Source organism: Eleginops maclovinus, chromosome 14 (genome assembly GCF_036324505.1).
Source record: "Eleginops maclovinus isolate JMC-PN-2008 ecotype Puerto Natales chromosome 14, JC_Emac_rtc_rv5, whole genome shotgun sequence".
Lineage (NCBI taxonomy): Eukaryota > Metazoa > Chordata > Actinopteri > Perciformes > Eleginopidae > Eleginops > Eleginops maclovinus.
The window spans coordinates 7,098,523-7,124,280 of record NC_086362.1 but is presented as its reverse complement, the minus strand read 5'-3'; the positions used below and the strand labels follow the sequence as shown (position 1 = coordinate 7,124,280).

Sequence of the window (25,758 nt, the reverse complement as noted above, 5' to 3'; positions counted from 1 at the left end):
TTTTTTATTTACCCCTTTCATTTGTTTGTAGTTATAGCCAGCTTTCATGTTGTACATGAAATATTTTCCAACACGTCAACTCCTCTCCTCTTTTGTCTGGAATGCAATTGCCTCTAACTGCATTCATCATACCTGATACTCAAGTTCAGTGTCTGAATTGCATGTAAGCATAGGATGTTAGCATGTTAATGATAGCAGCTCAAGTTGGAAAAACCAATTGTTTCTCTGTTTTTTGTGCTTTTGTGTGTCTGGTTTTGTACAGTCTATATTAAAACTCTTTCAAACACACACATCACTTTTCCTACTGCTCCAGGAACAAGGCTTTAACGTGTGGATTTCTAATACTTACTTTTTGGTTTCTAAAAGCCGTGACAGGTGCATGTTTTTCGATCTGATTAGATAAAATGAAATTTACTTTATTCATCCCAAATTGGGTAATTGTTTTGTCACACCAGCAGTGGTTATTAAACATGAGTTAAACGTATAAAATGTGCAGTAGTAAAGATATAGATCATTAGAGCATTTAAAGAATACACAATATAAAGATACTGAACAAAAATATTCTATAAGAGACAAATAAATATATTATGTATATAGTAAATACTATATACATTACAAAAGTACTTTAGTACACTATGTGCAAAATGTTCAGGGAGATGAAAGGCTGTTCATAAATGTTTATATAATGCTAAAAACAAGATGCATACGACATTTTGTGTTGTCAAAATATAATATCATAAAGCCACAGTGCACATGTGAACGGTCTTCAGCTCGCCTCAGTCCTAACCTCGAACACTCCTTCGTCTCATGCAAGACATCTGAATTTTTAAGGGATCCTCAGAGAAACTGTCAGCCTCAGCGTGCTTGGAGGAAATCGCTCAAACGTGCTGAGTTATTGGGTCATTCGCGGCGAGCATTAGTGCATGAATACAGGCCTGGATCGCTGAGGTGTGCTACAATCTGAATAATGGTTTGCAGACTCAGACTGAACAGAGGATATTTCTCTGTGTCACTCCACTTAACATTTACCCTCTCCATCCTGCTGGAGTTTGACACAGTGTCTGCTGAGAAAGATGTGGAAATATCTAGCGTGCTGATGTTTCTATCAACCTAATTACACCCCTGTGAAATTTAAAGAAGTACAGTATTAAAGTAAGAGTAAAGTAGAAAAAGGAAATGGTTGGCTTTTGCAACACATCAGTTGAAAACTGCATTGAATTGGAGAATTTGAATGAATAATATTTTAGTTTTCTGTCCTCTGACATTATTATTCATATTTGAAATTAGTTGAGTTATCTTTATCAGAGTAACATTGGTCTTGGTGAACCTTTCTCTTCATCGTGATGTGTCAGAGAAATCATTGTACTGTTGGCTAAAGCCCAGCGTTGTATACTGTAGTAATACTCAAACATACTGAGTGTGTTTTGGCTGATGTCAGATTCAGCTGTGGGCAGTGTGCGAGGTCAGAGCCGCCTATATGCAGATGAGTTTGCAGAGACTGGAGCAGAAACGATTGCAATTCACGCTCCTGGGCTTTTTTCTTTACACATTTTAGACAACAGCAAACAGGAGCACAGTGGAGCATGTTGCCATCATCAATCACCTCAGAGACGTGTCGCTGTGATGTGTCAAAAAGCATGAAAGGCTTGATGCTCAATGATAGGGCTGTTAAAAACGCAAGCTGTGAGGAGATGGCATCAGGATGTGGTGCTGGAGCTGAACCAGGGAGGAAACTCATCTCATGTTTACACTTACGAACCGGGTTATTACAGGAATCAGCCACTGAGGTAGGAAATAGAAAACATTTTTACTCTAATGCTTAAATGCACATGGTCAGCAATCACATTTCAGTGCCATGTTTTTGAACAGAATGAGGCCACATGTTAATGTCTATGCTGTCAAACAGGATTTTTCCTTTTTGTACATTTTGGACAGTTTTAAAATCTTCTTAAAAGTTCTTGACTTTCATAAAAAATCGATTGACCTTCAAGTTAATTGTGTGGATACAATGACACACACACTAAACCATGTGTTTTGCAAAGCACTGCTGTCACAGCTTGATTCTGTGCAAAAAAAGAAAGAAACGTACTGTGGGAACATGGTTTCTGTTAATCCCTCAGACTGATTAAGGAAAACTGGTCCTCTATTGAGATGACATTTAAAATATCAGGTTGCAGCAGAAACTCATAAAAAACTAGGTCTATTATATATAATATATATATTCATTTCTTAACCTCATCAAATCCTGTGAAAGTGCTGTCTTAACCTGTCTGTAACAGCTGTTGTGTTCCTAATTAAAGGTGCCATATAATGGAAAACTGTATTTACCTTGGCATAGTTGAATAAGGAGAGTTCGGTACATTAAACTGACATACCGTGAACCTCAAACACCATTGTTTCCTCCTTCACGTGCAAATCACGAATATGCATATCACAGCGGTAAAAAATGGGCGAACTACAACAATCCCTGTGTGTTACGTCACACATGGTGGTCCAGCCCCAACATTTGCATACACCAGCTGCTGGAAACACTAACGCTAACACTTACCACTCCGTAACGTTGCTCTCCAATCTCCGACCAACTGGCTGTTCTTCAAATTCATCGGTTTTCCCCTCCGATAAAGGCTCACACATGTAAGGTTGGATGCCGATAGCCTCCATGATTCAGTGGACTCTGAGGCAGCCAGGGATTGCTCTTTGTAAACCAGCCAATCAGAGCAGAGCTCGTCATAATTATTCAAATGAGCCCCCAAATAAGGCAATGCAGCTTGTTTCATTCTAGGACCAAATCATAGGGTTGTAAATGGACCTGTAAAACCGCATCTGGACATTTTTTGGATCAACCAAAGTTATATACCTTCTTTTTAGACATCAGAGAACAATTTAAAATACCAGATCGATGCTTTTTATGGCACCTTTAAGAAGTATATGTTTGAACAAAGAGTATTATCACATTTAAAAACATCTACATACATATTTCATTAAACAGCTGGGCACTGTAGGTTTTATCAAATGTTACTTAAACAGGGTCCATTTGTATGGAATATTTCTAATAGAATATTAACCAGACTTATTCTTTAACTGAATATATATGTATATATATATATATGATTTACATTTCTGAACGGATATGCATCTCATGATTTTTCCTCTCCCCACTGGTTGCATCACATTACTCATTTTTAAATCTCAGTTTGCAGCATGAAATAGATTTGATGAAGCCTCAACGTGAAGATACTAACATATTTTTAGAGGGAAGGCAGTCTCTGAGCTGGGAGACCACAGTCATCTGTTAATCAGAGACAGCCGTAATTCTGCTAGTTGTGAGGCTTTTTCCTCATTGCTCAATTTGCATGCCAGTAGTTGCCTTCCTCTATCCATTGTGGAATTGCACGAGCATTGTGGTGTTAGCTGCTGTTGCAATATTTCCACCCCTCCCTCGCAACGAACATATTGGGTAATAAATATAAGTTCCAGCAGTGCTGTCTCTCACAGATGATGTTATTAGACTTGCCAGCCTGAGGCATCAGCTGTGTGTGTTGGACGTGTGTCAGAGCAGAGACCCCTCCCCCTCCTCTTCAGACTCCCTGCTGTGCTCCTACCCACTGGTCCAGGAATTGCATGCCAGATTGTGGAGAGTCCCAAAGACCCTCCTTTTCTCAGTGTCCAAGTTAAAAGAAAGAGTCTGGCATTGAAATACACTCCCCATGATATAAAAATCATGTGGAGTGAAATATAAATCTTATTTTCCTTGGCCGGCGTTATTGAGGAATAACGTGGGGGGAGTAGAGTTTCAGAGTTTGCTTTAAAGGTGGTCCCCCACTCAGCTGATGGCCTGTTGTGCAAGCTGAATTACATTCCAGTGTTGGATTAATACAGATATGAAATGAGGAGAAGAAAGGATGGAGGGCTGGGAAGTTTGCGTGAGTACAGATTTAGGCACAGTGATGTAAGTTTGGAAAGACAGGACTCCCCAGAAATGGAGACAGTATAATTCTGTCAGTTATATAAAACTTTGAGGGGGTGAGGTTTGGGTCAAAAAGGGTCTGTCTGTGATGCAAATAGAGCTACAGCGAGACTGAGATCAGCAAGTGAGAAATGGCTCCTTATTGAGATTCCCCCACTGTGAACATTTTATTCATATAACTCATCCTTTTGTTCAGTCACTGCCAAAATACTTAACCAAACAATAGGCCGACATTTTCATCCTTCTAGAAATGGATCTATCAATCTACCCGCAAAATGACTATAAAGATTGTACATTGGGTTAAAAAGATCCCTGACTTTGGCTTTGGAAAACTAGCTAGATGACTTCTCTTTGAATCTTTCTCGCAAGTCTTTTGAATTGAATAAAGTTTGCTCCCAGGGACCTCCTAGCATTGATATGCTTAATATTGATTTGAAAAAGGCCAATGCTGTCAAGCGAGAGTGTTTAGTTAGCCCGTCGGCATAAACAGGAGGCAATCTCATTAAAAAGACTCGGGAGTGGATCTGTGAAATGTCCACATACTGTATTTTGGGGAAGCTGTACTCTGTAAAGTCAAAAGAAATTCCTGAATAACAAATGATGGCTGGACCGTGTTTGTGGCTGCTGCGTGATTTGACGCAATAACATTACACCGAAGAGCAATTAGGACTTGGATCACAAGTTGGGAAGGTTCTACGTTATGTCTATTAAATGGAGAAAGAGGTAGAATGTGCAGGATGTTGGGGATGTGAGAGTCATAGAGACAGTGAATAAACAAGTGTCTTCCACATCTGCCAAAAAACACACACATTTTCTGCAGGGGATCACACACTATTATTATGCTTTCCTGACCAATCATACTGCAGTTGTAAGGCCTTTTCGTTTCCAAATACCCTTGACAAGAATCCATATTGTACATTTTTAATTCAATACAGCAGTCTGTACCAGTCAAAAGGGTGTGTTTACATGCGTGTTAGCACTGTGTGCATGATTTCTGGTGTGTTCCTGTACTCTGACATTCTCTAACTGTCCCCGACCGTTTTGTGGCTGCCTCACCGCGGGGGGGCCTCCACTTTTAGATTTAGAGAGGTTTCCTGCTGAGTCCAACCCAAACACATTCTCCTGCTCAGCCAAAAAACAAAGGGCAAGGTCAGTGTGTGCGTGTGCGTGTGCGTGTGCGTGTTAGTTGCAAAGGGTGTCTGGGTGCATGGAAATACAAAGGCACACACACACAGGTCACAGACTGTCCTCTCCTCCCACTGCAGGTATTCTCTGCTCAGGCTCTAATTTGACATGTGAAACATTGAACTAATTTGACACACACAAACACACACACACACACACACACACCCACACCACACCACACCACACCACACCACACCACACACAGATAGAGCAACCATCGATAGCATCAACATGGTGTCGATGCGATTCTCTCTTTGTGGTCCCCGTTCACTTCATTAAATCCCTTGTGTTTGCAGATTTGTACTTCAAAGTAAGCCTTTAATGACTTAATTATAATTAGTCAGCATCTAGTGAAATTAAACCAGTACATCCTAAATGGCTTTTTTTTGGGTAAATTGCTCAGCGTGAGTCTGTGCTGCTGATTCATTACACAAGCAGCACATTAGCTGGAGCTTATGCAACACCGCTGCAAATCTCTGTTTCTCTTTTGTGTGAATATAATGCACTTAGAGGGCTACAGAAAAAATAGGATATTAAGAGGAAAAAGCTTGCCTTGAATTCAGTGGACATTTAGATTGTGGTTAATATAACCCCAGGGGCCGCAGTCATCTCATCAGGTTTGAGAAGCCGTGCTAGACCAGGCACCTCGACACCAGCTGTGATTTGTCAGACCTGAGAGCACTTTCCTCGACAGGAGAGGAGAGTATTGCTCCTTTTGTCCGTAGACAGACCCCATGAGGATGTTTGCCCAGACCAATCAGACTTTCATCAAACTCTATTCTACTCCAAGAGTGGGCAGAGGGACCCTACAGCTCGCAGGCTCCTGACACTTCTTCTTCCATACTCTGCTCGGCAGGCACTTCTTCTCTGTGGCTTGGAAAAACAAAATGCCCAATTATAGATGATTATCTTCAAGCTTTCTGCAATGAGATGGACTCAAGTAAGACGGGAAGAACTAGAAAGGCTTTTTGTGGTGATCTGCACCAGAAAAACTGTTTAAAATAAAGAATATTTCTCATGAGTATCTGGCATACCTTTGTATGTAGCTACAGCCTTCCATTATGTTCCAATGCTGAGTTCAAAAGCCAGCCGTTGAGCGTTCCTTGCCTTCGGCCTTCACAAGTTTATTCTTGCCCGCTAATCGATCATTGCAGAGCCGGGTCACTGAGGTCTCCACTACAACAAGCTCTCTCACATTACAGCCAGCTATTTGAGAAAGCTGCTAGACAACAAGGGAGCCTACAAAGCAATTCACCGCGAGGACTCTTGACCCTTGTGTCAACTATGTTTGTGCCGTTATTTACCTTTTTAAACACCAGGTGAATAGGAGTGTCTCGTTCCACCTGCAAATGGACTGCTGTTGACCACAGGAACAAGTCTGGAGATGTTTGCATGTCTCTGCGAATTTTTCCTCACAGTTTTCATCCCTTTAGTGTTTTTTTAGTCTGTTGTGTATATATATAAGAGTATGGTTTGCCAGAGCAACATAGAGAATGAGTTGGTGAACGTATATTCTGAATCACTTGCATGATATTATTCACTTATTCGACAGGTTGTCAGCTATCCAAATAGTAGATTCAACAGGTTGTCAGCTATCCAAATAGTAGTCTTTCCGAAAAATGCTGGTTTTGAAGGATGTTGGTCGAACGATGATAGCACAATGACATATACCACTAGATGCCGCTGTTCGGACGCATCACGCGATTCAGAGGCATATTTGGAGGCATAGCCCCACATTTTAAAACGTTTCTTTTATTTGTTTTTTGTTTTTTATTTTAAAATGCGTTCTGCAGAGAAGATAGACTGTCAGTCACGGTTTGGAATGAAAGGTAGAAAACATGAAAGAGTAAAACGGCGAATATCGCTATAGGCCTATATCTATATAATTTTTTTTTTTTTTTCTGGAGACGTGACGTTAGTCAAGGCGGCAACCCCGTGTTGTTAAGGCGGCCGCCTTAACAGGAAAGCGCTGTGGGAAACCCTGACTTTAGAGCTTGAGGAGCAATGGTTAACTTACAATATGAAATAGCAGATCTTGAATAACACTACATAAGTGCAGAAAGTGAATATACATTTCAACAAAGCCAGGATTATTATTATTATTTTTTCTTTTATATACTTCAGCTAATGTTGAAGTGCTTTCATTTTCCCAGATAACAGAGGTGAAAAGCAACATGAGTGCCAGTGAATTAATAATACCCTTTATCAAAACGCACCGTAATATATCACTTAAACATTTTTTAGTTCACACTTTTTATTTATATTGGCTCATCGGGGATTCTTGTTTGTAGCAGAGCAGGCTCAACAAAACATATATTTTTTTCTAAAATGTTATGACAAATTATATTGGAAATATATTCAAAACCTAATCATGTCAGAGTAAAATAGAGAGATTGTGCAACTTTTATAAAGCATAAATACTACAAATTTCCCTTTTTTATTCCCTTTATTCAACATATAAAGCAGTTTTGCTGCTATGGCTTCAAAAACTTGAATGTTTGACTGGTAACTTATGATGTCTTGTTTTTGTTCAATGTTTCTGCAGTAAATGAGGGAAGTGCCTGCTGAGCAAAGAATGACACGCACTGAATAATCTAAATTGCTTTCCCAACTTGCTTATGCACAGTCAATTAATTTTTTAATGTGCAACAGTTATTTCCAGGTTTTTCATTCTTGAGAACGTTTAGTGGGCATTGATGGATGCATAAGTGAACACACACCTGCCTTGTGTTTGAATGTCTGCAGATATCTTTTTTTTTTTTCTTCAATGCCGCTCCGTATAATTGCACTGAGAGTGGAGTCCAGGTGGAAACCATTTGAATTCCCAGAGGTCGTGACCACTGTGATGGCTTGTGACACAGTCGCAGCTCTCATTTCCAGACCATTTACAACATATTCCAACACACATGCTACAATCATTACACCACCTAAACACACCATAGCGGTTTGTGGTGAGAAACACTAACACAGGCATGCAGCAGCAGCAGATGGAAGGGGTGGAAGGAATTAACATTGTAATCAAGTCTGTATTGAGTGGATGCAGGATGATGCAGAATGTAGCTACTTGTTGAGACTGTGCATCACATTTGCCGATCCAGGGATGTTCTGCAATTTTAAGAATTCATTATATTTTGTGCACTTGGCTCAGCATCAGATAATGATATTGAAATGCATGCGCCGATGGGATCAGTGTTATTGACATCGGAATGTGCTGTAACCCTGATTCGGAGGCTAGGACTGAAATTGCTGTTGTGGTTTCTGCTTGTATGTGTTTTTCTTTGCTAGTGTGTGTGATTTCTCTCTCCCTTCTCAAATCTGGCAGGGAATGAAGTGTCTATTGGAAAATTATGCAAATGCAGTTAGTGGGGAATACAAAATGTAGAGGAACGGAGACCTGAAAAACTCAAATACAGATTAAAAAAAAGAGAGAAATAAATGGAGGCTTTTTCAGGCAGATGCCCTCTAAACATGGCTCAGCCGAGTTCAGGGTGTGCTGAAAATTGATAGCAGTAATTAGAAAATGGCCTCGTTGGGTTTTGTTCCACGCGTGAAAGGATGTGACCTGCATTTTGTTTGTCTGAATTTGGTTTACTGCAGTCCACTGGCCATATGTTGTCCATTTTTAAGTGTTTATAAGCAAGAATGTGAATGGGACACCCCGATAAGCTATACGAAGCTTGATAATAAGGGCCCAGACAATCCAAATAAAGTATTTACATTGTATACTATTAAGAAATTTAGAATTGAAGAGAATTGATTTATTCTTGAGAGTTAAAGTATTCTGGAGAAACATTACAATGATATTTATTTTTGCTTGTGTAGCTTGTGATCGTGCTCAGAATGCCACTGCTGTCATGTCTTTACTCAGCAATTACAATGTTTTACGCTACTAAAACAAGAATTCCTTGAACAATCTAATTGTTTTAAGGAATCATACTGTGAACACTTTTGATATCTTCATGAGTTAAACAAATGCAATAGGCATAGAGACATTTCCATACCTCTATGCCATTGACATATATATTGACATTGATATAGGAAAGTAAAGACTCCAGAGGAGAGGTCATGTTTTCTCCATCCTTCATATCCACAGCCCTGCCAATACAGTCAGCTTGTATCTTGGAAAATTGCTTTTGTCAGCATAGAACATTGGCAATTTATTGATGCTGCTGTCTATAAATAAATTCATATGGTGCGTGGGATTTACCTTTTGAGGTCACCGTGTTTTAAATCCATATACCATATCTCTTTGTATACATTTCCTGTATGAAATTCCAGTTTCTGCAATAAGTTATTTGGTCATTTATATTTTGTATTTGTCTTATGAATCTGCAAAGCAACACATGTTGTCAAATATAATATACAATATTGGCTTGCAAAATGTGCTTTAGTTGATTCAAATGGAATTACTATGAATAACTGTGCAGCTATGGCAACAGCAGCTGAAGTATATTCATGACCTTCAAATATCAGCCAGTACATTTAGATTTACATCATCTCTGTCTATTTTCAGCTTTTTAATTCATCCATTTTCTCATTAATATCAACAACTTCTCACTCTTTTTCTGTCCTCCCACCCTCTCATCCTCCATCCTTCAATCTTCTACATTCCTCCTTTTCTTTATTCTTGATAGTAAATCTCTTTCTTTTTATATCACCCCTCTGCTTCCCTTCTTTCCACCTGTGTCTGGGATGCATTAGGCAAGATATGCCGAGAGAGAGAAAGACAGTGAGGATAGAAAGGAGGCCGTGGAGAATGGATAGTGAGTGAGCTTTGCATTATAATGTCTGAAGGCTGATTTAAATGATGCATCTCTCTGCGTACCTCTGTGTGTTTTATTCCCCTTCCATTTGTGGGATTGTGACCCATAATTTGTTTTGCAACTAGTTGTTTTTACTGTGCTTGCAAGTCATTCCCTCTTAATGGCTTGAGCTTCTATTGTCTCGTTGTTCGGAAGTGTTGGGAGGAGTTGCAATGCCTTTGTGAGCACGGGGGGAAGGAGGGATGCTCACTTTATTTAACCCCAGCCATCAGTCACACTCAACAAGCCTATCATAAAGGAGCATTCAGACACTGTGCGGCTAAAGTTAGTGCTATTATCTGCCTGTCACTGGCTCGCTGTGTCGGGGTCTCTGGTGGAAATTTTAGATTGAACGCTTGCTGCTCATGTTGTGTAGCTCCAGGGATGTTCACAGTGCCTTAAAAGAGCCATTTCCATTTACCTTCACACCTTTCAGCTCACATTATAAAGCATGATTGTGACATTTCTGCTCTGTTTAGAGTTATAACACTGACCGCTCAATTTTCCAGCAAGGTGGCTCAACCAAGTGGAAAAAAAAAATCTTTAAGGAAAGGTTCATCTCGATTTTAATCATCTCCTCAGATTTCTGACTGAGTGCTCATCAATCAATCTGTATGCAGACAGTGGGCCTGATTAATATTCATTTTATCCCAGACACTTCATTTGCATGAACACACTGCCTGTCTCATAAAAATTACCCTTCCCTGCTGCTGGGATAAGAATCTGGACATGAACATCTGAGACATGCCTCTTAACCCGATTCATTACATAGTGTATAGGGGTGGGCTTCAAGAGGCATGACGAGGAACATGGTGCTTAGTATGTCCCCGTCAGATAACACGCAGGATCCAGTTTCGGCAGAGGCATCCTAAGGAATGCGTCTGTTTTAATGAAAATCTTTGGTTTCCTCGGGTCAGGAAAGTGACAGATGGAGACATGTCTGCAGGCGGTGAGGTGCTTCGGAGTGATGGATATCTCTTTGTCATGTTATCATATCTAATCTAATGTCAGGGGAAGAGGTGAGACGTGCAACACTGTATACTCCAGATATTTCTCAGGTTTATCTTAAACATGCTTATAAAATAATGAAAATCATTCATACAGAGAAAAGGCAATATAAGTTTGGTACCCTGTTGTTTTGCTGCTGTTTTTGTCTTATGTGAATGTATCTTTAAGTATTTCTTACCCTGATTTTGAGTTGATTTGTTATACACTGAAATAGTGTATGTGTGGTGTCTTAGCCACAGGTAATATCTGTGGTTGTATCGAGCCAAATCAATGAGCAGAACTGCTTTTCCTTCTTAATTTCACAGGTAATTAACTCCCTGCTGTCAGCAAAATCATACCTTCTTTCAGTTATTGCATTATAATTTGATCTATGTTTATAGTCAATAAAAGTGACATGGTAAAACAGTTAATCCAAATCACTCTCCACTAGCTACCCTTCTACACTAGATTTATTGTTAATGGCTGTAAACCGTAACATGATGCTCTGAAATCACACAAGTAAATGGGAAACACATTTAGATTCATGCTTTAGAGTTGACATTTGGATAGAAAATAGTCTAAAAGAACAAGAATGATCAACATGTTATGACCGTTCATCCTTTCAAAAGCTCTGAATGCATTTTCAGTAATGTTATGATTTTCTTTCAGGGCAGTCACAGTGGAGACGAGACAGTGACTCATATGCAAACTAGTAGTTGTGTATTTAAATGTGAAAAGTTTATGTAAAAGCATGGAAAACAGTTGGCAAACTATAATTAACTTAGGGCAAACCCTCTTGCAGAGAAGAAAGACACAACCCTGACTCAAATAAAATATCTGAAATAATCCAGTTCACCAGGGCAATAACAGCTTTTGTAAACAATGTATTTAGGGTCCCCTCTCGCAGCCTTGCAGAAGATTGTTTTTGTCGTACATGTGTTGTAATTGAAAAAGCTCGGTCACATGTCCTGCCTAATTGCAGCATCACACATTTGACTCTCACTTAATGCGAGGAGCAGAGGAGTGTTATCAATGTAAAGATGCTGGAGGTGGTTAGTAGTAAATCAGGGAAGCCAAACATCTTTAAATGCTGCAACACCTTTTCTGATAGATGGTATTGTCATTGACAGCAGTGCCATGCATGAATAATGAATAAAGAAAAACATGCAGTGTGTTTTCCTTGACATATTGTGTCTCAATTACTGCCAGGTCCCTTGAATGCGGCTTTAATTGAGGAGCTTGAATGAATTTAATATGTTTTGATTTCCCTTAACGCTCAGGTCTTTTTCTCCACATCACATGATTGCTGCGAGACATATATTTCCCCCTATCAACCATTGCTGGTGTTATATCATCCAGCTCCATTCTACCTTAACTAGACAGAAAAGTCAATTAATTAAACCTGTCAGGTTTCATCTGGCCCCTCTGGCACCCGCATGATTACAAAAAGAAACAACAACATGAGTGATTAGGAAAAGTTTCTGGAGACAGTAATAAAGAAGTCTCCTTGATGTGTGGAGAACAGAAGCTAAATGTTGGCCAACTTATCTGAGGAAGTTCTCCTAAATCCCCCTCAGAGGCAGTACCCTTGAAGCGTCAGCACCATGATGCATCACGGCGCTCCTTCTGGAATACAAGACGAGTTGGCAAATGCCGGACTAGCGCTCCGTCTTTTTGTTTTTGCTGCTCTTCTTCTCTTTCTTTTTGCATTGAACTGGGTCCAAGCCCTTCTCATAAATATGTATTTTTATGATACTCCGCCTGGCGCACTCTAGCAGTTCCTTTACCTCATCCCACACGTTTTCAGAGCAAATTAACGACTGTGATAGTGAAGTGTTTTTTAATTTTATGTGATCATTTCTAAGTAACACCTGTGCAAGTAGTTGCTGCTTTATCGGTTGTACTGCGAGATATGGCATTCACACGGTGAAACACACTCTCATTGTCTTCATCCTGTATTTCCTTCTCTCACCCCCTGCACGCTTGTGACACTCTAGGTGCAAATCTGCCACCATCATGCAAGAAATCAGTAACATATTGTCATGTGTGATATGTTTCCAACATGTACCTGTGCCTCCTTTTTATTCTACATCCCCAATTGTCCTATGGAGTAAAACTTCTAGACTAATTTGCTACTTGGACAGTGAATTTAAAAGTGATTATGCCTGCAATAATGTATTATTTTCATCGAGGGATTCACAGCATCTTGATTTGCTGTCATATTTAATTTAGTGCTCCTGCAGCTGTCAGAGTCTTTTATTAAAAGCGCTGTTTACTCACAAGGATATTACTTTGATCAAATGCACTCTCTGATATTCGCTATTTTAATGTCTTAAAAATACCTGTCATCATGCATATAAACATAAAAGCAGCCAGCAGCACAGAACATGTGCTTCTGATGCGACTCTCTGCCAAGACTTCACTGATGAGCACGCCGACCATTGACCTCTTAATATTGCCCAAATGTTCTGTTTCTGCAGAGATAGGCTTTCACTTAAACCCATTAATATCCGTTTTAAAAAATCTGATTGCTCTAATCTGGGATATTCAAATGGGTATTAAGGGCTAGATTTCGAGACGGATCATGGAGGGATGGACGTTGAATGTCTGATAGAGATGTTTTAAAAATGTAATGTTGGTATAATTTGACATGTTCACGTCTGTCAGCGTCTCTTGTGTCCTGTCCTTTGATGCCGTGCTCACGTTTTGACCTTTTTATTACCAGTTTTTTTTGCCGTCCCACAGTGGAATTACATCCTGGGATATGAAACGCAGTAAGGAATGATAATGTGTAGAGGAGTGTTTGGCTTGTATCATGTTGCAGAGATTATATTTCTGCAGGAGATCATGTTTGATAAAGAGGTTTTGGTTAATCATTAAAGCTGATTTAACCTTAATATCATGATGAGGGTTTAATGTGGATAATCCTGAGAATCTAATCAGAATATATACATATTTATTTTAAAACACTAATCTAACAGTGTTTTCACATATAGGATATGTGCTTTCACATTCACACACTATTTTGTGAAAATCGACACATCCCAAGTGTTGATCTTACTGAAGTCACACCATCTGAATCACATGCGATGTTCACTCAGTTCATGTTATGTTAAGTAGCACATAGCTCAGTGATGACTTCATCCGGTGTCGGGAGTTTGCTGGTGACGGCACCCCCATGAGCTGAGAGGAGGTTGAAGGTGGCTCCATCTCATTCTGTCCCTCAGAGAGAATCTGCTCGGCCGAGTTTTGGAGCTAAGCCTGCGCGCACAGTAGTGGCTTCTTATGCCGTGCAAGTAAATTCACAGGTGCAACAAATCAAGCTGTGAAGTTCGGGCTCCTGCCCACAGGAGAGGGAAAACACAGCCGCGTTACTTATGTCAATAACCATCAGGCGCACTCTAAAGGTTTGCAGCACACATATGCAAAGACGTATACTTCTTACACACTCCAACGCCCAAAGCAGCGTGGCTCACACCTCCTCTCTCTGCGGGGGGGATTGACTGGCAACACATTGATGAGCCAACAAAAACAGATTATCCTAAAATACATGTTGTGTGTCGTGTTCTGTTGATCACACCCGGTATGAGCGGACTGCAGTGTGTGACTCGATGACAACTTGAAGGCACAAGATGATAAAGCCATGGTGCATCCATCTGTTGTGTTCCTTACTGCAAAAGATCAACTAGCTCGTTCATTTTAAGTCAACTAACCTGTATCTTTTTTCTATTTTTTATGGCAGATTTTGGACGGCACCTGGCCCCAGAGCAGCAGGACTCTTGGTTTTTGTGGGAAGCGTGGCGCAGTGGAGGGAGCCCTGCAACAAAGGAAGCACCGATTCGTGCGTGTGCGAGCTAAACACTGAACTCTACTGGGACCTGGAGCAGCGGGCGGTAAGAGGAGGAGGCCATGTGGACCGCACGCCTGCTAGTCCTCGCCAGCCTCTTTGCACCAGCCGCTCTCGGTAAGTTTGGCTCGTTAGAGATCTGTGTGTTTGTGTGTGTGGAGCAGATGTGGGCACAAACACACCTCTTGCATTCTTAGGCTGTACCACGATTTCGTCCTTTTGCTATTTTAAGAACCACATTCTGTCGGGCAACCGCGATAAAAGACTCATATTCTGCATCTATCTCTCCTCTCACTAATTAGCAGTTTCACTCATTAAATTCCCTGAAACTTTTTTTCTTATTTGCACTCTGTTCCTATCTCAGATTTTCGCTCTATTTTTAGAGCTGTCCCTCTTTCTCCGACTCAGTCTCTTGCTCTCTTGGCGATAGGAAATGAACTGAAATTACTTTCAAAGAATCATTAACACAGCTTTGGCTTTGTGCTGCATGTTTCTTATAGCAAAAAAAAAAAAAAAAAGCTTTTATCATTTCACGCATTAAGATCTAAAGATTAAGTTGCAAGGACTCTCTTTTCCCACATCTCGCTTAAACGGAAACCGGCATAGTTTCTTAGCGTTTCCCTTTGGCCTTCTGCGGATTGTTTGAGAGGCAAACTGAATGAAGTCATTTAAATTCAGATTAAAAGAAATCAGCGGTGGTGGGCGAGGGTTTGAGGGTGTGTAAAGTGCTTTGTGTGTGTGAATGAGGCTGTTGGTTACATTCAAGTAGGGTTTAGATGTAGGGATGGGGGCAATCACCCATAACAATGTTAATTTGATATGGCTAAAAGCATTAATGAGAGATTTTAAGCTAATTGAATTGTTTTTGTGCTTCAATATCCGTGCAGGGCCAAGGCTAATGAAAGCTGTTTTTCTAGTATTAGTTTTTCTTTAATGCTCATCAAGAAGAGGTCAGCGGACAAAGATGTGTCCCGCGTCTCTGTTTTGACAGGGATATTGATTTGCGAGGTTGATTAGGTGCAAGTCAGGCAAACGAGAGAAAAGAGACTGAGGACAATATGTTGCTGTTTCAAACATAAATACTAATTGTATTTGGTTAATAGTTTCCCACTTATCCTTTGTGTTTGTTTGCAGCTTTTGTGAGAAAGCAAACACATATTTACCTTTCTGTAGTTACAGCACCCTGGAGGGTTTAGTATTTAATTTACACACAGGAGTATACACTTTATCAGGATAGCATCAGGATTTTTTACCAATATTGCTGGTTTCTAATGCTCACATATAACATATGATGGCAATATTTGCAATTTTATGTAAATGTGCTACAGAGAAAATAATGTAGTTTACTCACGGTTCTGACCTCTTGACCTTTTGATTGATCTTTCCTAAAGAGGGGGACACTGTCTTTTTACTAGAAATGTATTTTCCACAAACACCAGTAGAACAAAAACTGTTTAACCTAGACGATGGTGTGTTGGATGGATGCACACTAAGTGTCTCAGCCAGTAAGAAGGTGTCATGGTGGATGGATGTGCGGAGGTTTAAATGAGACAGATGTCTGAGAAATGCGTCTGAAACGTGTCCGCTGTAGACTCTCTGTGACAGACAGTTTGTTTAACAGAAGTACGCTTTTTATTTTTAGCCCGTTAACTATAATCTAATCTACTTCACATTAGTGCTTTTGTCCAAGCATACCAGCGCTCTTACCTTCCAGGCTGCTTTTCGTTTATGTCAGTGTGGTATGAAAGAGTAGGAAAAATCCTCCATCAATCTCAAAGCTGTGGGAAAGCAGTAATGCATGCATGATTTGTCATAAATGGACTGAAACCTTCAAAAACACCTGCACACTCCTTTAAATCAATCATGCTGCTTTGTTGCTCATACCACAGCAATCAATCACACATTGATCCCGGAGGAAGAGGTGACATGCAGCTACACCATGGACTGTAGGAGCTATTGTTTCTGGAGCTGTAACTTATGCCCTACAGCACCATTTTGTCCTTACTCTATTGAATACATAATAAGTAAACCATTCTGTAATCTAAAAATATATCTGTTTTCCTGAACAAACATCTGGCGACCCCAACAAATTATCTCTCAAACCCCAACGGTGAGAACCCCCGCCCTAAATGTAGATCATTTGATTATGTCGGGCTTGTTGGAGCACCAGATTAAGTGTTTCTTCCCAAGTAAATCATTTACAAACATACAGCATTTAACACCCGACCAAAGTCGATGCTATTAGCAGGCGTGTCCAGATGTTGCCAGTGAATTGTTGTGCAGCGGGGGAATATTCACTGCCATGTCGTTGTGCACGTTTCTCCCTGAGAGTGTTAGAGATGTGATCTCCAGGGGATGCTGCCCTACTTCTGGATCTGCAGTCCCTTCTGTCTTCGTACAATGAATGGAATCAAATACAGGGACTCTCTTCACACACATGCCGGATTTCACATGTAATAACTATGACAGCAAGCAGAAAAAAATACATACACATGCACATGGTGTGTTAGATATCGCAGCTGCTCCTAGGTGTTCCCTTTTTATCCCCGTTTGGATGTCAACACACATCTAAATATGTGACTTTTGAATCTGAAGATTATAATGAATATTTCTGCAGTCTTTAAAAAAAGTCCCAAAGTCTTGCAGGATTAACAAAATGTTCCATCACAGATGCTGTCACCTGCTTGAAAAAGCACTAAAATGCACCCTTGTCATTGTTTTTGGTAGCCGTGATTAACAATGAAAAAGCACTGTCTCCACCAGTGTGTCCATGCCTGAGCAGCACATTAATCATGCGTTTCTTTGCATGTAAAATGCTCCAGGAAGGATTTTATATTCATTCCACTTAATGCCGCCCCGTGGAATCCGAGACATAGCGGCTATAATGGATGGAGGACGGTGGACCAATCCAGGAGACAAAAGCGTGAAGTCTGACGCGTATTTTTCACGGTCAGATGTGATGTGATGTAGTGCATACATCAAGCGTGGAGGCTGGAATGGTCCTGCCGGGAGGGAGAGGTACATAATGAGGGATGGATGAGACTGAGAGGCAGATGTTTGCATGATGCATCTTTTCAAAATATGTGTCTCTGTCAGTTTTTGTGACTCTCTGAAATGAGTAGAGCCCCGTGACCCTTTCCAAAGCTTACACAAAGTTGAACACAAGCCAACATGCGCCTTACAAACATTCATGTCCACGTATCAGCACCAATAAGCTAAGGCTGGCTGTATCTAACCAAACAAGGGCATTAAACTCCAATGTCAGCCTCCCTGTTCCCGTACGGATCCACTTAATTAATCTCCTTGTGCCAGGGCGCCTGCTCCATCCGCCAAGGCATCCCTGGATTTGCCTAATTTGCTTAATTAATTAAACAAATGATTTATCTGAGCTCATATTTCAAAGTGGGGAAAAAGTGTTTTGTAGAGCCCACTGAGGCTTGTGCTGTGTTGTTGTGACGGAGATGCCTCTTGAAGTTTTAAAACAAGTGCTCATAACAAGGCTTCAGAGTGGATGTCAATCATTCATTTGCAACCGCATTATGTTCAGGCTCAGGGGTATGTTATACATAATATGCATTAGATTAAGATCTTAACTTTGAAGAGTGGCTTTATTTCACTGTAATGATAGAGCAATTAGTTTCTGGCTGAATTTTGCTTAAAAGTAAAATTGCTTTGAAAATGTTTTTGATGAGATTCTTGAGAATGCCTTGGGTTTAATGGTTTTACTGTTTGTTTTTTTTCCTCCTGGAAATGGATTATGCTTTTCCCATAAGCCACACAAGGCTTCCTGAGAATAGATAATAACGTTGCAAAAAAAATGACTTTGTTTTCATACCTTCCCTAAGGGTGGCCTCCATAGATGTCATTTGGATGCCAGCTTATTTCTCTGTTAATGCAAATGTGTTTGCTTTTTGTTCTGCAGTTTTTGTAGGATCACAAGACCTTAATTTGAACAGAATTGTTATATTTTAATTTAAAGTAAAATGATGGGGTTTAAATTCCTCTTTCCTTTGTGTTCTGTAACAGTGTGTGTGGTATTTGGCATGGTGCGCAGAAATCTCCTTCTCTTTTTATGCTCTTCTATAATGAGTGAAAAATCAATACCTGCTTGATCCGGGGAATAAAAGAATGGCCTCTGCCGCCCGTGGCATCGGCAGTGACTGCTTCATATTGCCAAATTGCTGTCAGATCTGGCAACCCAGGAGGAATGAGTGACGGCAACATTAAGAATGGCAGGGTGGGGTTAAATACCTCAGCTTGTTTTATAGGTGTCCGATCTGCAACCTTTGTATATCTTCTAAATAAATGAATCAGACTCCCCGTTTATTCAGCCGCGCTGCACAGGCATAATTTGGTAAGCGCTGAATGATGCCGTTTAAAGTGGACTTGCAGCTGGCAGAATGGTGTTTAATGAGGACAGATATTGACAGCGGGGTCAAGTGGCAGTGGATGTTAGTTTACATTAGGCTGCATAATGTGCACGCTGCATGTTTGTGTCTGTCTGGCAGAGTGCAGAGAGAGGGAGAGAGGAATGAAAGTGTTCCTACAAACTGGCTCACGGGCTCACAGAGATGTGGGCGTGCAGTACAACAGTGTTCCCCACACTGCAGAGCAGCGGGGGTCGGAGAGTAATTTGAGGTGTGGGCGGACTGTGAGGAGCAGGAAGGGCAAACAGACGCCACGCAGAGAGATAACGCAGCGACCTGTGCTCTACTCAACATATGAAATTAATTACTTTCCCTTCCTGCTGTGAAATCTATATGCTTTTTATCCCTGGCCTGTAGGTTAAATCCTACATACATGTTTGCGACATATTGCCAAACTCGGCTGTGAAGGATGAAGCGCTGGTGTATATGCTAATGCTTCCGCTTTATAAGCTCTGTTTTCAGCTGATGACAGTGTGAGAGAAGTGCAGAGAGGATTTCAACCCCCCACCCCCCACCCCACGCCCACAAGATGAATTGTTGCTGCAGCAGCACATGATTACAATACTTCCCTCGGGCCAGTCTGTACACATATTTGCTAATTATTCAGATTAGAATCTTCCCCTTTACAAACCACGTGTTGCTAATGACATGCATCGGTATCTCTATTATAATTTTTTTCTCTATCATATTTGTGTATGTCTGTGTGTGTTGGGGTCTCTGTGTCTCTCACTTTTAAAAGATTCAATATGTTAGATAACAGATAAATGTGATACAATGTTGTTCAAATCCAATTCATTTGAGTCAGCTGCCAGAATTAGAATGATTATTTTTCCAATTTTAAATATTGAAAATTGACACTTTATTTTGTATGGCTCTAATGCCCCTGCAAGTGATGACCAGCTGTTTCCCATGTTCCAGTTTCACTGCTTAGCTAATGAAACATACTTTTGCAACACTTCAGTACTTTTCAGTGTGGAAAGACACGTGGCATTTCTAGAAAACAACTAGTGCTTTTCTGAATGTCACACAGACTTCAGGTCAGAGCTGTTGTTGTGTGTTAATCTTTACTCTTACTATCTATGCATCTATCTAACTAGCTATCGGTAAGTCTAGCTCTGTGTCTTTTGCATTCGTGAGACTATTGATTAAGGTGTGCTGGTTTTGGCATTGTTCGCTGACATTGAGACATGCAGATCTGATTTCAAGGGAAGCTCCATGCTCCAGTTTATGAAACGTGACACTATATGTCCCCACAACAAACATGTGACGTGCATTTCCAGATAAAACACACTGGCATTGTGTGTTGATGGAAACTCAACACTCCAGATGAAGAAAACAGACCCTATACTTTTGAGCAGTAATGAGACTTGGATATGTGGTTTAATTTGCACATTGTGGGTAATCTTGATTTTAGTCTCCTGCTGTTTAATGCATGAGGCGTCGTCGCTGTTGTTGAGGAGAATACAGGTGACGCAGAGAACAGGTGAGGCGATAGCACCTTTATTTGACCAACAAAAGGAATAACTGAAAGGTAAATTAATCACTGCCCCTTTAGGTCTCTCTCTCTTTGTCCTATTCCGCTATCAGGGCGATTTTCTTTAAATGTATGCTAGCACAGACAAAGAATACTAAAGATATGGTAGCCTTGAACTAAAGTTCAGCAAAAACCAATTATGTGTGAGTGTGTGTTTGTGTGTGACCCTGATCTTTCTTCCTTCGCTCTATCATTGAATAAACCAAGCATGCAGGGTAACTGGTGATTTTGTCTCAGCAAATCAATATGAAGTATTGTAAAGTCTGCATTAGGAGCAAAATGGAGTGGGGGGGGATCAAATGATACTGTGGCACAGATTAAACCTTGAGGATAAGAGAGCCGGAGGTTGTGTGGGAGGAGGATTGGGGGGGGGGGGGGGGGGGTGATACTGGAGATGGCCTTCAATATGGCCCAGTGGCCTTGTAGGGGAATTCAATACAGCCATTGACAAAAGAAGGCTTCCTTTGTGGAGCCTCCTTTGGGAAGCCGCTCCATTTCCTTATTAATTGTGCTCCGGTTAAAATAAAAGGGGGAATGGATAGCGGGGCAGTAATGGAAGTTCCTCTGTGTTTGGAAGGATGCCAAGGTCAAGTAGTTTACAGTTCCAGTGCTTCACACAGGATGGAAATACTCTGTAGTTTATGTATTTTATGTACTGCTCCAGCACTGCCTCCCTTTATCTCCCTTCGCTCCAGCCTTCCCACACATTGCAACACAAATCTTCCTTATTGGCTGCCGTCTGTTCGCTGCAGATGTACTGCATCAAGACTCAGTTTAGGCCATGGATCACTGATAACCCAACCAAACACACTCCCTAAAGTTTACTCCCCTCATCCTCTGCTTAAAGGATGATTCACTTTATTACAACTGGGGTCGTATTTTTCTTGCTTGTGCCATTATTACTTTCCGTTATGATGACATTGCCCTCCAAACAGACAACATGCAAGAAAAACTGTTCACAGTTGGGTCACAATTTTTTTAACTTATGTTTTGTATTCAAAAAAAATATTTGGTTCACTTGACAGTTTGTTTGAAACCTGTTTGATCAATCAAACAATCTCAAAACATCTCTCGCCTCATTAAAGCCACTTCAATATGAAAGAAACTAAACTAAAATATAAAAAATCAATAATCAAAAGTAGCTTTCTGTAGCTTTGTCTATATTTCATTCTGCTCAAGTGGTGAGATATGTGTATATTGCTTCTGTCCAGCCCAATTCTTGACATTTTATTCCAAACTAAGATGGAGAATACCATAGAGAAGATTTTTGGGTTTGAGGCCGGGGTGCAGGGCAGGAGCCATAACTTCCACAGACAGCCCCCTGTGCCTGCGACCCACAAAAGACCAACTGTGTCAAATGAGAAAAATTGCAGGTGCACATTCCCCAGCGGTGCACTCCCTGCAAACTCACACACACATATTCAGACATGCAAACACACACACACACACACACACACACACACACACACACACACACACACACACACACACACACACACACACACACACACACACACTGCCTCCGTGATCACTGCCCCCTCATTGGTGACGGGAGGAGGAGGGGGCGGGTAGACGGAGATCTTTTTTCACTGTGATAATGCGCTCCTTTCTCTTCACCGAGGAGAGCGCTGAAACTGGAGAGGCAGAGTGCGCGATGTCATTCCACAGAGATCAGCGGCATCAAACAAAATGCCATTTTTATAATCCCACTGCAGATGTTCTCAGCTGCATGTGTGTAACACAATGGAGGGTATTTTTTTTTTATTGGGGTCACTGTGAATATCATGGGGGCCACCCTTCAACTGGGCGGTCTGTTTGAACCCCCAGTACCCATTTTCAATCTTATAAATTAGTCAAATGGACATTAAGTACATTAAAGACGTGTTATAGTTATAAAATGCTTAATAATCAGGAGATTATTTTGGTTCTTCCATAGTTGCAGTGCAAACAAGAACTGCTTACTGCTAATGTGGAGTCGCTTTAGCCAAATGGTCCTGCTAACAACTTCTGTGTCAACATTTCACTTCCTGTTTACACAAGCTTTTAACCACAGGAACCTTTAGAATCAAGCATATGTGACATATTGCACATGCCATGAGTTATGAGCTTATTCTCCGATGTGCAGAGTGATTCTACTCTCAAATGGTTTAGTTTTAATATTTTTGTGTGGCCTGAGGAGGTACAACTACCCAGTATTTAATACACAAAATAAAAGACAGATGACTTTTCTTTTATTCACTAACAGCCATAAAGTGTATCTTATGCCCTCACTGAAGGCGCCCTACCATTTACCTAAAGCATGATGGGAAATGTATGTATACGTTATTGTATATGAATACTCTATATGTTATTTTTTTTAGTAAGGTGACTTTCCAACATCTGCCCAGGGACTCCAGGTGAGAAATAGTCTATTGGCTAACTCCTGTGCACTAACAGAAAATGTCTCAACATATGCACTGTCCTTGTAAATAAACTAATAAATAAATAAACGTAGTGCCAAAATTAGACCACAAATGCAAACAACTCAGTCAAAACATACAAATAAAGTATACAAATACTCATCAGTTACAATACAGATCAGGCATAATCCAACTCACATGGCAAATATTTCCAAGTAGTCTAACCTGTCTTGAAAATGAGATTCAAACTGTGGCATTCATTTCCTAATCCTGTGAGTTAAAGGCGTGAAACCAAGCCTGCAGCACCCTCACTGCAAGACCATTTTTGAAGTTTTATGCAGAGTCTAAACAACCAGATGTTGCATTTTTCCTGCATAACTTTTGTGTCTGTTGTTAATTTGTTGGAGCGAACATTCCTCCTGATGAAATATCTCCGTAATGAGTTCCTCCTTGTCACTGATCAGTTGTACGAAGACCACACTTTAAAGACTATTTACCACATGTATCGTCACATAACCAGTTCAGCGACTTTGTGCAGTGTGTAATCACCTTTATATGCATGTTTTCAAACAGGCAGCATTCTTAAAGTAATATATAAAACCACTGAAGCTTCTCAGTAACATCTTTCCCAAATAATGATGTGTTTTTAAAGTTGTGAGCCTGTCTCATTGTGATACTGTATCACGCCTCACAGTTCTGCACCTGCTTGTGTGAAACTATGTGTGGCATGTATTTCCTAAAATCTCACATCCCGTCCTGTTCATGCTTCTTGTGCTTTTTGCTGTAGGATTCCAGTATGTGAAGAGCTGCAGCCAGATGATTTAATGCATGAGCACTACGTACGTGTTGCCTTATGCATATTCATTATCTCCCCACGCTAACCCATGTCTGATACCTGTCATGTTGAATAGAGAAGAGAGGACTATCAAAGGAGAGCAGTGTGCAGATGTAGCGTAGCCACCCAGGCTACATTTGCAGCAGATCTTCAGTGAATGCACACACTGTGGGTGGTAGAGGAGTCTCTTCTTCAAATATACCTCCACATCCAACACCTTTTATTCTCTTTGCAACCTTTCTTATCTCACTATTCCCCTTCTTCACAAACCAACCTTCACAACAATGTCACCCACTACTCCTTCCAGCTCTCCTGTTTCGTTGTTTTAACTTCCTGAGAGTGCCAACTTCCAGCTGGCACAATAACCCCTTAGCCAGTGTGATCCTACTGAAAGGCACCTCCTGCACTGGGACCACTGAAGTGAGGTGACTTTGGGAGACGATTGACATGAGACTGAATCAGATCTACACCTTTCCTCAGAGAAGAGGAGGCTCAGCAGAGCAAGCAGGGGGCCGCATTTAAAATGGTCCTCCTACAATGCGTAGGTGTACATGCCAGATAGCAATTTAGCCGAGGGAACCCCCCACCCAATGCATAATAAAGGATAAAGGAGGCCAACACACGTATAAGAATGAACAAACTAAGGGGAGGTAACAGAAGAAGCTTGCATTTGAGTAGAGCCTTTAATCTGCTGATGCCACCCCCCACATCTGGTGGCACCATCCTTTAGGTTCTTACAGTATGTAGGGCAAACCACTTCACCCAACCCCCCCAACCTATTCCCCTTCCCCACTTCATCTCACTTTTATCTATAATCATGCACATGCCTTTGAATGACATCTTTCAGGGTTTTGTTGTGTGAGAGTACAGAATAAACTAGTTGTATTGAATCCTAGGTGTCGTAAAATACCTGTAACATAATATAATAACAACAATGTGGAGTATTAGCCAGTACAGACATGTGCAATAATGTATTTCTTAACCTAAAAAAAGCAAAACAGATGCATATGCATGAAATCATATTTACGTTTTTTCCATTGAAATAATTACTTGTTCTTTATTATGTCAGTAAACATTACAGCACAGAGCTTTAATTGGTATTAATTCATGCTTTTACCCATCGGATATTACACTGCAGTATAAATTGTACCCACATACGTATATGGGAAAGAAAGGGCTCACCCAAACACACAAGCTGCCGCAGAAAACAAATCACCGCAAAGTTATTCATGGAGCACGGGCCTTGTGCAAGGATACATTCAATACAATAAAATGCAAAGGAGTTCATACAAGGACGCTGCAAAAGGAGAGCTTCAATTATCAGTTTTTGTCTTCAAATTCGAGGAAATTGAAAAATGCTCATCCCTACTTCCCACAACCCCAAATTCCACCACATTTTCATACACCACAAACATAAAGAGAGTTTTATCTTGAAATTTCATCAACAAGCAATCTGCTGCTGCATGTAAATGATGATCCTTTATTCTAAGTTGAAAAAGTACATCTGTTTTTATCGGCTTGCAGCGAATTACTGGCTGCTGCATGAACAGAAAACGTGGCGGGGTCCTCTCAGATCCAGTGCTTTATTTTTTACTCGCAACATGCCACAGCAGATCTTTAGTTTGGTTGTGAAGGCTGTAACCCGGTGCTCAGTATGTTGTTTGGAGATCAGCTCTGTTTGTGCCCATTAATACATCTCTAATGACTGAAGCCCTGGTTTCTTTTCACACTGCGACATCGCCTCGTTTCCTTTCTATTTTCAAGAGAACCCGTCT

The 25,758-nt window shown here is 40.7% G+C and overlaps 1 protein-coding gene across 1 annotated transcript in view; it reads left to right on the top strand.

Moving 5' to 3' along the window:
• The window catches only part of LOC134876087 (adhesion G protein-coupled receptor L3-like), a 172,302-nt gene that overhangs the window by 34,838 nt on the left and 111,706 nt on the right, over positions 1–25,758 (top strand). Inside the window, 1 exon segment of the mRNA XM_063900934.1 lies at positions 14,684–14,905. Coding sequence (XP_063757004.1) covers positions 14,851–14,905 — 55 coding nt within the window. The 5' untranslated portion in view covers positions 14,684–14,850.